This window comes from Heterodontus francisci, chromosome 1, assembly GCF_036365525.1.
Source record: "Heterodontus francisci isolate sHetFra1 chromosome 1, sHetFra1.hap1, whole genome shotgun sequence".
In the NCBI taxonomy this organism is placed as follows: Eukaryota; Metazoa; Chordata; class Chondrichthyes; order Heterodontiformes; family Heterodontidae; genus Heterodontus; species Heterodontus francisci.
In genome coordinates this window covers 128318654-128333848 of record NC_090371.1, presented here as the reverse complement: position 1 = coordinate 128333848, position 15195 = coordinate 128318654, and the positions used below count along the sequence as shown (strand labels likewise).

Genomic DNA, 15195 nt, shown 5'->3' with positions numbered 1-15195 from the left:
GGAACTGAGATCAATCATCATCACTAGGGAAAAAGTACTGAGCAAACTATTGGGATTAAAGGCAGACAAGTCCCCAGGGCCTGATGGCCTACATCCTAGGGTCTTAAAGGAAGTGGCAGTGGAGATAGTGGATCCATTGGCTATCATATTCCAAAATTCCTTGGATGCGGGAAAAGATCCAGTGGATTGGAAAAATGCTAATATAACATTCAAAAAAGGAGGGAGGCAGAAAGTAGGAAACTATAGTTTAACATCTGTCATTGGGAAATTGTTAGAATCCATTATTAAGGAAGTAACAACAGGACATTTAGAAAATCAAAACGCAATCCATCAGAGTCAGCATGGTTTTATGAAGAGTAAATGGTATCTGACTAATTTGCAAAAGCTCTTCAAAGATGTAACAAGTAAAGTGGATAATGGGGATCCTATAGATGTAGTATATCATTCGATAAGGTGCCGCACAAAAGATTAATACACAAGGTCAATCACATGGGGTTAGGGGCAATTTATTAGCTTGGATAGAGGATTAGCTAACCAACAGAAAACAAAGAGTCAGGATAAATGGGGTCTTTTCTGGTTGGCAAGATATAGCTGGTTCGGTCCTCGAGCCCCAACTATTTGCAATCTATATTAATGACTTGGATGCAGGGGTAGAAGGTACTATAGCCAAATTTGCAGATGACACTAAAATAGGTGGGATAGTAAATTGCAATAAAGAAATAAGAAATTTACAAATGGATATGGATAGGTTAGATGAATGGGCCAAAATTTGGCAGATGGAGTTTAACGTGGATAAGTGAGAGATTATCCATTTTGGTCGGAAGAATAGAAAAGCAAATTATTATCTGAATGGAGAGAAACTTCAGTGTGCTTCTGGGTGTCCTCGTACATGAATCACAGAAAGCTAGTTTGCAGGTGCAGCAGGTAATAAGGAAGGTAAATGGAATTTTGGCATTTGTTGCTAAAGGAATAGAGTCCTTACTCTCTCGAGTTTAGATCTCCTCTCATTCTTCTAATTGAGGTATATAAGATGATTAAGGGGATTGACAAAGTAGATGTAGAGAGGATGTTTCCGCTCGTGGGGTAATCTAGAACAAGAGGTTATACTTTTAGGATAAGGGGTAGCAAATTTGAAACAGAGATGAGGAGAAATTACTTCTCTCAAAGGGTCGTGAATCTGTGGAATTCACTACCCCAGAGTGCGGTGGATGCCGGGACATTGAGTAAATTTAAGGAGGAGATAGACAGATTTTTAATTAATAATGGGTTGAAGGGTTATGGAGAACGGGCAGAAAAGTGGAGTTGAGGCTGAGATGAGATCAGCCATGATCGTATTGAATGGCGGAGCAGGCTCAAGGGGCTGAATTGCCTATTTCTGCTCCTAGTTCTTATGTTGCCGGAATGTTGTCAGGGCCCATAGCTTTTGCAGTATCCAATGCCTTCAACCGTTTCTTGATATCAAATGGAGTGAATTGGATTGGCTGAAGACTGGCATCTGTGATAGAGTCATAGAATCATCGAGTTATACAGCACAGAAACAGGACCTTCGGCCTATCGTGTCTGTGACAGCCATCAAGCACCTAACTATTCTAATCCCATTTTCCAGCACTTGGTCCGTAGCCTTGTATGCTATGGTATTTCTGGTGCTCATCTAAATACTTCTTAAATGTTAGTGTTCCTGCCTCTACCACTTTTTCAGACAGTGCGTTCCAGATTCCAACCACCCTCTGAGTGAAAAACTTTTTCCTCAAATCCCCTCTAAACCTCCTGCCCCTTACCTTAAATCTATGTCCCCTGGTTATTGACACCTCCACTAAGGCAAAAACTTTCTTCCTATCTATCCTATCAATACCCCTCATAATCTTGTACACCTCAATCATATCCCCCCTCAGCCTTCTCTGCTCTAAGGAAAACAACCCTAGCCTTTTCAGTCTCTCTTCATAGCTGAAATGCTCCAGCCCAGGCAACATCCTGGTGAATCGCCTCTGCACCCTCTCCAGTGCAATCACATCCTTCCTGTAGTGTGGTGCCCAGAACTGTACACAGTACACCAGCTGTGGCCTAGCTAGCGTTTTACACAGCTCCATCACAAAGAACAACCCTCGACCATCACCCTCTGCCTCATGCCACTAAGCCGATTTTGGATCCAAATTGCCCTGGATCCCATGAGCTCTTACCTTCTTAACCAATCACCCATGCGGGATCTTATCAAAAGCCTTACTGAAGTCCATGTAGACGACATCAACTGCTTTACTCTCATCTACACATCTAGTCACCTCCTCGAAAAATTCAATCAGGTTTTTTAGACACGATCTCCCCCTGACAAAGCCATGCTGACTATTCCTGATTAATCCCTGTCTCTCCAAGTGGAGATTAATCCTGTCCCTCAGAATTTTTTCCTATAGTTTCCCTACCACTGATGTTAGACTCACCGGCCTGTAATTACCCAGTTTATCCTTGCTACCCTTCGTGAATAATGGTACCACATTCGCTGTCCTCCAATCCTCTGGTACCTCTCCTGTGGCGAGAAAAGATTTGAAAATTTGTGTCAGATACCCTGCAATCTCCTCCCTTGCCTCAAATAACAATCTGGGATACATCTCATCTGGGCTTGGGGATTTATCGACTTTTAAGCCCGCTAAAACAGCTAATACTTCCTCCCTTTCAATGCTAATATGTTCAAGTATATCACAATCCCCCTCCCTGATCTCTACACCTATGTCGTCCTTCTCCACAGTGAACACAGATGAAAAGTAATCATTTAAAACCTCACCTATGTCCTCCAGCTCCACACACAGATTGCCACTTTGGTCCCTAGTGATGCTGGGGACTTCAGGAGGAGGGCGAGGTGGATCACCCATTCGGCACTTCTGGCTGAAGACGGATGAAAATGCTTCAGCCTTGTCTTTTGCACTGATGTGCTAGGCTCCACCATTGTTGAGGATGGGAATATTTGTGGAGCCTCCTCCTCCTGTCAGTCCTTTAGTTGTCCACCACAGTTCACAACTGGATGTGGCAGGACTGCAGAGCTTAGATCTGATCCATTGGTTGTGGGATTGCTTAGCACCGTCTATCGCATGCTGATTCCACTGTTTGGCATGCAAGTAGTCTTGTGATGTAGCTTCACCAGGTTGACACCTCATTTTTAGGTATGCCTGGTGCTGCCCCTGGCTTGCCCTCCTGCACTCTTCATTGAACCAGCATGATTCCCCGACTTGCCGGTAATGGTAAAAAGGGGGATATACCGAGCCATAAGCTTACAGATTGTGGTTGAATACAATTCTGCTACTGCTGATGGCCCACAGTGCCTCATGGATGCCCAGTTTTGAATTGTTAAATGTGTTCAAAATCTATCCCATTTCGCACGGTAGTAGTACCACACAACGCAATGGTGGGTATCCTCAATGTGAAGATATCAGAATAATAAACTACGCTCCAACTTTCACACACACACAAATATGTTACAGAGTCAAGAAGAATAGATTGGATTAGAGTCTGGAACAATAACAAAGAATATGCAGTCTGTGGAGTCTGGGAATTCAGTTGTCTTTCAGCTGAACTCATGATTCCTGCAGTTTCTGGCTGGTAGAAGTGGCCAACTTGTTCAGGGTTTACTTGGAAACAGTGATGCAGATTGTTTTCTTCCTGGGGTCTCTGGCTGCAGCAATGATAGACTTGGACATTTTGCAGCAGCAGGCAGGGTTTGAACTTGCAAGATCGTCTGGAGAGAGAGAGAGGGAGACCCCACTTGGGTCCTTCATTGGTCAAACTCAGGTGCTTGTCTGTTGTAGAGAGAAAGAACCTCAAGTTTTCACACAGATGGAGGGTCTGTCGTATGATGGCCCAGCATATTCTCTCTGTTGCATCTTAATTAGGTCAGGTCTAAGAATTCTAACTCTCTCAGGGTCCCATTATTCCAGGATTACCCTTCGAGTGGCTTGTCTCCAACAGTGTTAATGTTCCAAGCTTGCCTTGAATGTCCTGTTAATGAAGGCAGGGTAGGCAGCTCATTCAAAATGCTTAAGCCATTGTTCTGGTTGGAGATTTTACCAGACCTACATCTCCACCTCAATACATTGGTATGTAACGTATTTAGATGTAAATGGCGGTGGCCATTTTAGCTGATAGCAGTGATCCTTTTATCTTTTTTTTGTCTCCTGCTTTCTTTTTAAACTTTAATTCAAGTTTCCAACTGATAGATTTTTTAAAAAATCATCGTTTGGCATAGCACCAACGTGTTCATAACAGGATACTGTTAATGAGCTCAACAGGCCATTCCCTCACTGCTGACGTCCCTTTAAAAATGGTGTTGTATTCCAGAGTCTGAAATAAAATAATAGAATACTGGATCTACACATGTACATATGTCCATCAATATTTACAAGGAAAGAATTTGGTGCCAACCTCCTTCGCTTCCGTTCCCGCACTTAGCAGGCGTTGAAAATCCGGCCCACTGACTCTATGATTTCATAAGTACTTAATTAGCTGTAAAATGCTTTGGGACATCCTGAGGTTGTGAAGGGCATTATATGAATCCAAGTCTTTCTTTGTAACATTTGAGGATGTAGTTTGGTTAGTTTTGCTGTGGTATTAGCAAGATATTTGGATTGCTTTATTTTTAGCAAATCCATACCATTTTTCTATACATGCCGCCTGAAAAGGGATGAAGAATTTGTTGCAGCAGTCTTTATTATGGAAGGTTTTTTCCTCAAATCTATCTGGTACCATTACTTTAGAATATTAAAGTAAGCAAACATGAATCATTGTTAAGGTATTTTTTATTAGCTTTTACACATTAAACTACAATGTGGCCACAGCTCAAATGATAGGAAAAAAACTGCAAATGCCAGAAATCTGAAATAAAAATAATAGAATACTGGATCTACACAGCATGTCATTCAATGTTTACGAGAAAATAATCTAGTGCTGACAAAGGCTCTACATCCTAAGCATTAACCAAGTCTTGTTACAAATGCAGTGGACCTGCTATGTACTTCCAGCATTTCAGGTGCTCACAGCTGCTTCTTGTCAAGGGACCTATCTTACATTTGAGATCTTTACTCAAACTTTACAACCAGTCTGGTAAACGTCAGTGGTATAAAAGCAACTAACCAAGACTGAGAAAGAGTTGGCATGAATTTAACACAATGTAATACAACTTTTTTCAGAATAGTAGATCCTTTAAGAAAAAGTGATTTATGAATGAGAAATAGTATTTCTGGATCATTTCTTAACTAGGGGAAAAGGGGCAGATAGCTTGGTGTTTTAAGTGCCTATTAGGAGACATGCAGCAGAAGTTCAACTATGCTGATTTTTCCATCTTTGCAGGGTACAGTTTTTTTTCCCACAAAACCATGAGGTGGGAGTTTGGTGTCAAAGTGACCATATGTTGTGTTTGGTAAGTTGCCAACTATCTACAAAACATCCAAGCTTGGCTGTATTGGGAATCTACTGTATGGAATTACTGGTTTGTATTCCACCAAGGCAACAGTCCCTTCCTTGTCAAACTAGAAGGGAACGATCGAAACTAATAATTCCCTGCAGGAAGGAATAAAAAACCTTAGGGTGGGCTCTCTTGGAGGCTGTTAAGAGTAGATTCAGCAGTGAGGCGAGATTAGGAAATTCAAGATGACGTAGGCTGGTGGAAGGGGCAGACATGTGGCTGATGAAATTTAACGCAGAGAGATGTGAAGTGATACATTTTGGTAGGAAGAACGAGGAAAGACAATATAAAATAAAGGATACAATTCTAAAGGGGGTGGAGGATCAGAGGGACCTAGGGTGTATGTGCACAAATCTTTGAAGGTGGCAGGGCAGGTTGAGAAAGCATATAGGATAAGGCATATAGAATCTTGGGCTTTATAAATAATGGCATAGAGTACAAAAGCAAGGAAATTATGGTGATCCTTTATAAAATACTGGTTCAGCCTTAACTGGAGTATTGTGTCCAATTCTAGGCACCACACTTCAGGAAGGATATGAGGTATTAGATAGGTGGTAGAAAAGTTTTGAGAATGGTTCCAGGGATGAAAGTCTTCAGTGACTAGGACAGATTGGCAAAGCTGGGGTGGTTCTCTCAATCTTCTCTTCTCCAAAGAGGATATTTGACAGAGGTGCTCAAAATCAAAATCAGAGTAGATAGGGAGAAACTGTTCCCATTGGAAGATTAGTCAAGAACCAGAGAACACCAAGTTAAGCTGATTGGCAAAAGAAGAAATGGCGACATGAGGAAAAACTTTTTATGTAGCAAGTGGTTAGGATCTGGAATGCACTTCCTGAGAGTGTGTTGGCAGCAGATTCAATTGTGGCTTTCAAAAGGGTAATAGATAATTATCTGAAGAGAGAAAATTTATAGGGCTACAGGGAAAAGGCAGGGGAGTGGGAGTAGCTAATAGCTCTTACAGAGAGCCGGCACAGACACGAGGGTCTGAATGGTCTCCTTCTGTGCTGTAACCATTCTATGATTCTATGGAGCATAGTGAAGAGACTTAGCAGTTGGCAGGAAAAAAGACGGAAGCGCAAGGGGAGAGCCAACTGTGTAACAACCCCAACAACCAATTTTTTCTGCAGCACCTGTGGAAGAGTCTGTCACTCTAGTATTGGCCTTTATAGCCACTCCAGGCGCTGCTCCACAAACCACTGATCACCTCCAGGCGCTTACCCATTGTCTCCCGAGACAAGGAGGCCAAAGAAGAAGAGTGAAGTTAAATAGAAAAATGAGGTGTTACTTGTAAGATAATGTATACCTATGAAACAGCAGTTCCCGTGTCACCAGCCAATCAACTGCAAATGTGATTAGTCACAAGAAAATTCAATTACTTTGTTTTTGTTTAAAGTCACAGGAAAAGGGTTGCTGAATTTAAATTTGTAAAATTGATGGGAATGAAGTATAAGCCAATATTGGAGCAAGGGGGAAAGAGGATTCAGGGCAACAGAAGAATACTTTGCACTCATAAATAAGCACTTCAACCAATCTAGCAAAAGTCTTTAGGAAATTGGAATCCAAAGATTCAATTATAATGTTGTAATAACTGAGCGTTTAAACTTTGAAGCCACAAACCCCTTTTGGAAAAAAAACCTCAAACTGCTACAATCACTTTTCTAATCATCAATTTTAATTAGTTTGATCACATTCCATGCTACCAGTTTATAATTAGGTTCATGAAGAAAATTGGCTGCACTACCATCTAGTTAATTTTCAAAACCATAGTCATGGTTACTTGTTAAAACGTTATCTTCTAGTCATGAAACTAAAGTTTCTATTTTAGGACTCTGACACTTTCCTAGAACATTTAATTTTTTCTCATTAAGGACTACAGGATGAGTGAGGAAAGACAGTAACTTGAAATGTGGCATTAATTGCCGACAAAATTACATGAAATTACTTTCTTCAGGTTTCTAACCCTGGCTGCTTAAGGAGGCAGTGACATAGTGAACAAAACAGCGCAATGAATGACTAGTTAAATCACAGAAACTCAAAGCTGAGTAGTAATTTATAATGCACACCCTATTGAGGGATCAGGAAAAGGCAGGCTGAATATTCAGATCCTGACCCATTAAAGCCATGAGCGTAAGCCAAGGTTGCTAGATAATGTTTTGATATTTGAATGAGGCTAAAATGTGTGTTTTATTTCATCTGGTGCTAACAGTAGAACAAGCTTGTGCTGTAAGCCCAAGTCTTCAATTTACAACACTAACCACCAGCTGTTTGCTTTTTGATTATCATTTGCAAAACCAAAAAGTGTAAACACTCAATCTGCTTAAAGTCTGGCCACACAACAGCATAAAGTTTTAAATGTACATACATAGAAAAAGCAATATAAAAATATTTTATAAAATTACAACCATCTTTACATGGAATGTTACATTGAACATTGCAGACATTTCTCAAATGCCTTTGTTCAGAAATGATACAGGAACAAGTACATAGCATTACATTGTTGAAAAGTGCCATCAAAGTGTAATATTTATTCCCATAGACTTGAATAGTAAGCTGCCACACAAAAATCAAATGTGAATACAAAGAGTGAGCTGAAACAAAACTTTGGCATAAGAGAGTAATTTTTGTTGTTAAAATGTTTGTTTGACAAGTGGTAACATGAGTAATATCATTACCACTTACAGTAGCATAGAAAAAGTAAACCACAAATGCAGTAGAACTCACTTCAAATTTGATGAATGTTGACACTACAGAAAGAGAGGTCCATGGACAACATTAAAGCAAGAGCAGGGGATGAGCCCCTAAGATTTTTTTTTGGCAACAAGAATGAATCATCAGACTGTGAACTTATTTCTAAATGTGACCAGCCCTAATTGAAGGAAAGTCAGCACTATACCGTGGAAATCCTTTACAATGAAAATGAAGATGGGACCCTCAGAAAACCTAATGGACATGGGGAGTTCAAAAGGCCACCATCTTAAAGAAGTCCATATTTAAATCTAGAAGAGTGTATACAGTATGGACCACTTAAAATCAAATTGTGATTATAATTCAAACTTCATTGGAAAACACAGGACAGTTCCTCTCTTGCTATATTAAGTGGTAATTAAATTAGGTTATGGATTCAAGAGAAGTGCACTTTATTCATCCATTCTTTGCATGGTTGCTTCCTACTTCAAAACTGAATGAAACTGCTACATGTACAGTATTAGTTCAATTCACTGCAATGTATCATCACTGTGATTAATGCTACAAATTCAAATCCTTGTGTAATTTATTTTAAATGCATTATATTAGTCTACAATCATTCACAACTAAACTCTTTGTTTTCTTTCCCATACCACAATAACTTGTCAAGTAAATCTTTTAGGGAAGGAGGAGTTCACTGCTGGAAATCAATTTTTTTCACGAGTAATCCAGTTAAAGAATCATTATACAAGATACTAACTGTATTTAGATGTCAACATACTGAAAGCGTTCTACACAGTGACCAAGATTAATTAGACTGACCGTCATGTAGAAATTAATCCAGAACTCCAATACATTTGGCTCACAGTTACGCACTAAAGCAAAATAAACCCATCCTACAAACAGTTCTGAAAAATATGAAAGAATTTCTGCTCTCATAAGCATTCTCAGTGTGAGGCAGTCTCACGAAGAATGCAGAAGCAGCTTTCTCAAACAGGTCAAGTTAGAGGTAGCAAAATTCCTCTCCACAGACTATCTGAAAAACAAATGCTGACCTCACGTTCCAGAAGAATCTAGTCCGCTCCTACAGTGCTATACAGCTTTGGAATGGATGGACTGCAAATCTCAAGAGGGAGCAGCAGTTGACTGGTGTATTACATAATGGGATAAACATTTTTTTAAATGTCACTCCATTAACGTCATTGATTCCCATAAGAACCCAGGTATTGGAGAAACCATCGATCTTGAAAGCAGTTTGATGTAGTTATTCCTTATGAATTACATAATTACTGAATGTTTTCAGTGAATGGGGAGAGGGGTGGTGCAGTGCAGGGCAGGGAAGGGAATTATCATGTAGTTGGTTTTGCAGTCCTTGCCAGCTGTCACATTTCTGCCTCTTGTTATTTGAGGTTTCATCTTGGATGCTGTTCTGCTCGTCTTTGAATCATTAATTTATAGAAAAGTGTGGATGTAGATCTGCCTCTCAATCCATTCAACAAAATGGGTTACATTGCTGTAAACACCAGGCCCAAGTAGTTTTGTAAAGCACACCGATCCCCAAGAGGTTAGACCAAATAATGTCCATCTCTTGCCAGGCTGTTCACAAACCAGAGGTCCTCCACTGTCACCCTGACCAACAGAGACACATAATGATGTTCAGGCAATGGAAATTAATACTTTCAGCAAACCAACAAAAGCACTTTCACTTTATCCAGTTCAAACCTCAATCAGTCTAATAAGTTTCATGATCTACAGTTAGGCAATGCTACAAGATGTCCAAGTTCCAAAAGATAATAAAATGAAATCAAAATGAAAACATTCTTATTAGATGCATACCAGTTAATCTCTAATCAGTTAATACAAAGTTCTTTAATTTGTCAGATTAAATTAACTTTTTGCCTAGTGGCTAGGTAATAAAAACAAAATGCTGCAATCATCAGCAAGCATCTGTAAAGACAATAGACTAGGGACTGAAGTTCTATTTCTGTAAGAATGGCAAAAATGGAGTAGAGTTGGCCCATAGAGCAGGCTCACCTGTGCCAACAGCTCAGGGGGGCACTCCACAAGAGTTTCACAATGGAGGTCCTTCTCCTAATTTCAAAAGTCTTTTAGTACATGAAAAGCTTACACACAGAGTTTGGTGAAATGCAAAAATGCAGAAGTAATAAAGTATTTCACTGAAATTCTTAACCATGTAACATCAATCAAGATTTCCAAATGTTATGTTGCCTTCCAGGTAGAAGGGTCAAAGTTTTAATGGAGTGGATGCAAAAGGTTTTGAAAAAAGAGAAGTCAAGATTTATGTTGGAACTAATGATGTAGGAAGAAATAAATTTGCAGTTCTGCAACGTCAGTTTTAGCAATTACATCAATTAAACAGGAGGATTTAGTTGCCTCAGGTTTTCTGTGATGTCATGCACTAGTCAACATAGGAACATTAAGATGAGGGAGTTAAATGCATGGCTTGAGAGATGGTGAAAGAGGGAATAGTTCAAATTCCTGGGACATTGGGGCCAATTCTGTAGCAGGAGTGGCTTGTACAGGCTGGATTGGCTCCACCTGAGCAAGCCTGGAACCAACATTCTCATTGGGAGAAAGGACCTAGTGCTTTGGGGGGGGAATATAGAAACTAAGGCAGAGATGAGGAAGAATGTCTTCTCTTTGAGGGTTGTTAATCTATGGAATTCTCTTCCCCAGAGAGCAGGGCAGGCTGAGTCATTGAATATATTCAAGGCCGAGTTAGACAGATTTTTGATTGACAAGGAAGTCAAGGGTTATGGGGAGCAGGCAGGAAAGTGGAGTTAAGGTCACAGTCAGATCAGCCATGATCTTATTGAAGGGCGGAGCAGACTTGAAGGGCTAAATGACGTACTCCTGCTCTTATTTCTTGTGTCTTATTATATCTGAAGCTGAGAGCAGATATACATTTTGAAGCACAAGATGATACAAAGCCATGGGGAGACGGCAGGGCATGGATTAGTTTTGGATTATTCTAGCAAAAGGAGACAGAAGCATGAAAGGCTGATTTGGCCTCCTTCTGCGCTGTAACAGGCTATGGACTGCTGTATAATGCAGGCATCACAGCTGCTTCCAGGATAATACACACTGATGTGCAAAATAATATATCACTTGGACATTCACTGAGTGCAAACCTTTGCCTGTCCTGAAGGCCGTAGCATTTTATGAGCAGCCCTGAAGCCCACACATGGAGACATCTAGAAATGCAGGCACTGAAACAATGATGGGTGCAGACAAAATGCTAAGAAGTTGTTGCATTTGTTGGCTCCTCACACACTTTACTTCCTGATTTCCATTTTGCAACATGCTCAGAATACACATCCTCACCTCTTTGATGCCATTCAAATAGCAGTAGCAGTAACAAAGTTAAGTTTTGACAGGAAAAAAATGCAACAGTGGGAAACTACCCAGCAAAATTAATGTCCAAAGCAAGATACCTTTAAACTATCCCCCACTTCGCTCCCCGATTTTTTTCCCCAGCGATAGAAACTCTTAGCTCATTTTTAAATAGACTACTTGTGAAGGTCAAGTCACAGGAATCCTCACACACTAATTTTTATTTGCACAATATGGGCTGAATTTTATTGGGCCCACAACACAGCAGGTCACGGTGCGAGGGCTGGTAAAGTGCTGCGGGGAGAGGTCTGCCACGACCTGAAACGTTGAGAAGGGCCCGTCGATTATTACTGGTGGCGGTGGGGCCTCGGTGCAGACACCCTGCCACACGGCGGCGGCACCACAATTAGCATATGGTAAAGGCTACTTACTTTTGCTGATTATGCAGCCCGCCGCCTCTCCAGTGACACTTCCGGATTTTTCACTGAACAGGCGGCCGTCACTTGCCGTCCCGTTTACGAATTGAAAAGCCGGCGGGTCCTCAGAAGCAGAAGTTGTCTCCAGCGAAAAGTAAGTTCCATTATCCAGGGGTCTCATTCTGCATTATGGAAGGGAGGTGGGAGGGGGGATATGCAGGGGTCTCACTTTGCAATTATGGAAGGGAGGAGGGAGGGGGCATATTCCAGGATCTAACTCTGCATTCTGGAAGGGAGGAGCGAGGGGGTGTGGATATGCAGGGGTCTAACTCTGCATTCTTAAAGGAAGGAGGGACTGGGATTACTGGAGGGAAAGCTACGCTGGCATGAAGGAAGGTACTGTGTACCATCCCTCCGTGAACAGTGTACACTCTGTGTTTGTGAGGGGGCAATGGCACATTAGACACCCTGTGTGTGGGGAGGGTGCCAGAAAGGGCAGGAGCATTAAGGTCATATGGATGCTGGGGGCAATCGATTCAGCTGGTAGGGTCTTAATGTGGCCATGCTGTGCCACTCTGAGTGTTGACCAAGATGGACAATGCCATGACACATCACATAGTTGATCCAGTAACGCTGCTCATGTACCCATCAACAATCCATGCCCTGTTCAGAACCTTCGAATACATGCAGGGTTCAACTTTATTTATCACGTGGAAATAGGTATGGCTGATCCTACATTGTGTGCTCCTCCGCACTTGAGGATCCGTATGCACCAGAGGCAATACCAACAGGCAGGTGCGATCCACGTAGAGACCCCCGGTCGTGAGCAGCAGCCCCCAAGGGGAGCTCGCCATTACGTTTGCCGTGCGTCTGCAGGCCCCAAATGACATGCCATCAGTTGACAGAGCACCAGTGTCAGAGGAGATTGCGCATATAGACAGGGTGATGACACGTCTCTGTGCCCTGCTCGAGGATGACCTGCAGCCCATGGGTTCCGGTGGACATCCCATGCCTTTGTTCCTCATAATGGCAGCGGTTCTCAAGCCTGACACCTCTGCAGCCTTTTAGGGGCCCACCAGAGACCTTTGTGGGGTCACACAGTCAGCAGTGCACCGTTGTATTAGGGAAGTCACCAATGCTCTGCACCAGAGGGCCAGTATTTCCACTTCAGGACGGATTCTCTCAGCCAGCCCCAGAGGGCCATTGGTTCTGGCACCATTGCCGCAGAACCATAGGTTGTAATGTTCATAGACTGCACTCATGTGGCCATCAGGCCTCCCACCAGGCTACCACCTGCAGATGTCACATTAAAGGAGCCCTCGCAATCTAGGTGAAGCTGGTATGTGAACACTGCAGATGCTTGCTGCGAATATGTGACCGCTTCTCAGGCAGCTGCCATGACACCTGGGTCTTGTGCCAGTCCCGGCTGCCACTCCTGTTCACTGAACTGGCTCAGATGGAGGGGTGGCTTCTTGGAGATATGGGCTATCCTTTGCAGACATGGCTCCTGACACCAGTGCGAGATTCCACCACTGCCGCAGAGGAGAGATACAATGCCAGTCACTGAGCTACATGAGCCACCATTGAGCAGGAAATCGGCATGCTGAAAAAGTGCCTCCAATGTCTGTATGGATAGGGTGATGCCCTGTACTACAGGCCGAAAAGGCCAGCTCCTTTCTTTGCTGCTCTGCACAACTACGCACCCAATAGGGGCCAGGCCTGGCATGATGAGGAGAGACATCATGGGAGGGCAGATGGCACCCAGGCTTTGCAAGCAGGGCTAGCAGCGAGCTAGGGATGTACGGAAATGGCTTATCAGGCAAAGGTTCTCTGCTCCATGAGCTCTGCAAGCCACACATCACCCTCGCTTACCTGCTGTGCACCAGTCCACATCTGCAGCATCCTGTGTAAACCGTTAGAGGCAGCAGCTGACTGAGCCAATGTCCATGACACTGCATCCGCAAAGACACTCATGAGTAATGATGACATGGTAATGATGTTATTGCATAAGTTGGCTCTCCTGAAGGGCCAATGGTGCAAAGGGATGTGACATTGGTGCTACCTGCTGGCACACATCATTCCCACAGAGAAAAGGACACACATGTTGGTGAGGAACATTTAGTGAAAGACGTATTTACATTGCTGTGACACCCATGCATTCCTATTTGCGTCAGTGTGTTCTCTGTAAACCTCTGTAATACCTTTTATGGTCTATTTAAGTCTCACGTCCTGGAATGCGAAAAATTAAGATTATTCACCCAGGTGCAGCACAGCTACAAGAAGGAATGCTACACTTGAGTGGGAGAAGAGGATCGCAACTTCACAGGACACTGGAATGCAGCAGGGTAAGTATGTGGCAGTAAAGTGGAAAGTGCTGGTGTCACTCAGCAGGTCAGGCAGCATTTATGGAGAGAGAAGCAGAGTTAACTTTCAGGTCTGTGAACTTGGACAAGTTAACTCTGCTTCTCTCTCCACAGATGCTGCCTGACCTGCTCGATTTTTGCAGCACTTTCTACTTTGTTGCCAGATTGACAGCAGCCCCACTCTTCAGTAGTCAGGTAAGTATTCTTTGACAGCTGTCAGGAAGCAGGTGCTGAGGCTCTTAAAATAGGGCCCCAGCACCTGCTGCACAACTGCCAAAAAACTCTCAGTGCGCCAAATACCCTGCCTCTCCCCACGTAATATGGGGAGGGTGGCTCTGCACCATGATTCTAATGAGCCTCTGCGCGCAATAACGCAGGGGCTCTGCTGCGGCCGCCAAATGCGGGCACCGCGCTGAGTTGAAAGGGCACCGCTGCAAATAAAATTCAGCCCTATGTGTTGCGGACAGCTCCTCACCCAAAGACCTGAAATATAGTGACTCAGTTGCCCCTGCCTGCCAATGAGGCCACATGTCATTGGCAGGATCTCACAAAAATCGCTGTTTACAATGTGCTGACCTGCATGTAATTATAATTACTGTGTGCAAGTTAGAATTATTTTCTGTTAATTCTAACCTAAATCTTGATGAGCAAATGAACAAAGGGTTTATCTTCATTAACCCCCTTACCATGCAAGAGTCCACTGTTCCAGGTTCGTAGCCTGCACATAACATTCGAGAAGTGATTGTTTTAGTATCAAAGTATGACTGGCAACGATCAAGTGAGAGGATGCGGACCTCTCCTTCCTGGAGTTTGAATGGAACTGGAATAAAAGTTAAGAGAGATTAATGTTGATACCTTGTTACCATACCTCAAATTTACAATGGATTGTGAGTCATTCATGGTGTGCATTTTACTGTGTGTGAACTCTGGCCGT

General features: G+C 42.7%; 1 protein-coding gene across 6 annotated transcripts in view; it reads right to left on the bottom strand.

Moving 5' to 3' along the window:
- Positions 1-4788: 4788 nt before the first annotated feature.
- corin (corin, serine peptidase) overlaps positions 4789-15195 on the bottom strand; it is a 261008-nt gene continuing 250601 nt past the window's right edge. For all 6 annotated transcript variants that reach the window (XM_068035959.1, XM_068036006.1, XM_068035969.1 and 3 more), the window contains 2 exons: positions 14948-15081; positions 4789-9757 (listed from right to left, as the gene is read on the bottom strand). In XM_068035959.1, coding sequence (XP_067892060.1) covers positions 9581-9757; positions 14948-15081 — 311 coding nt within the window. In that variant the 3' untranslated portion in view covers positions 4789-9580. The remainder of the gene's footprint in view (positions 9758-14947; positions 15082-15195) is intronic.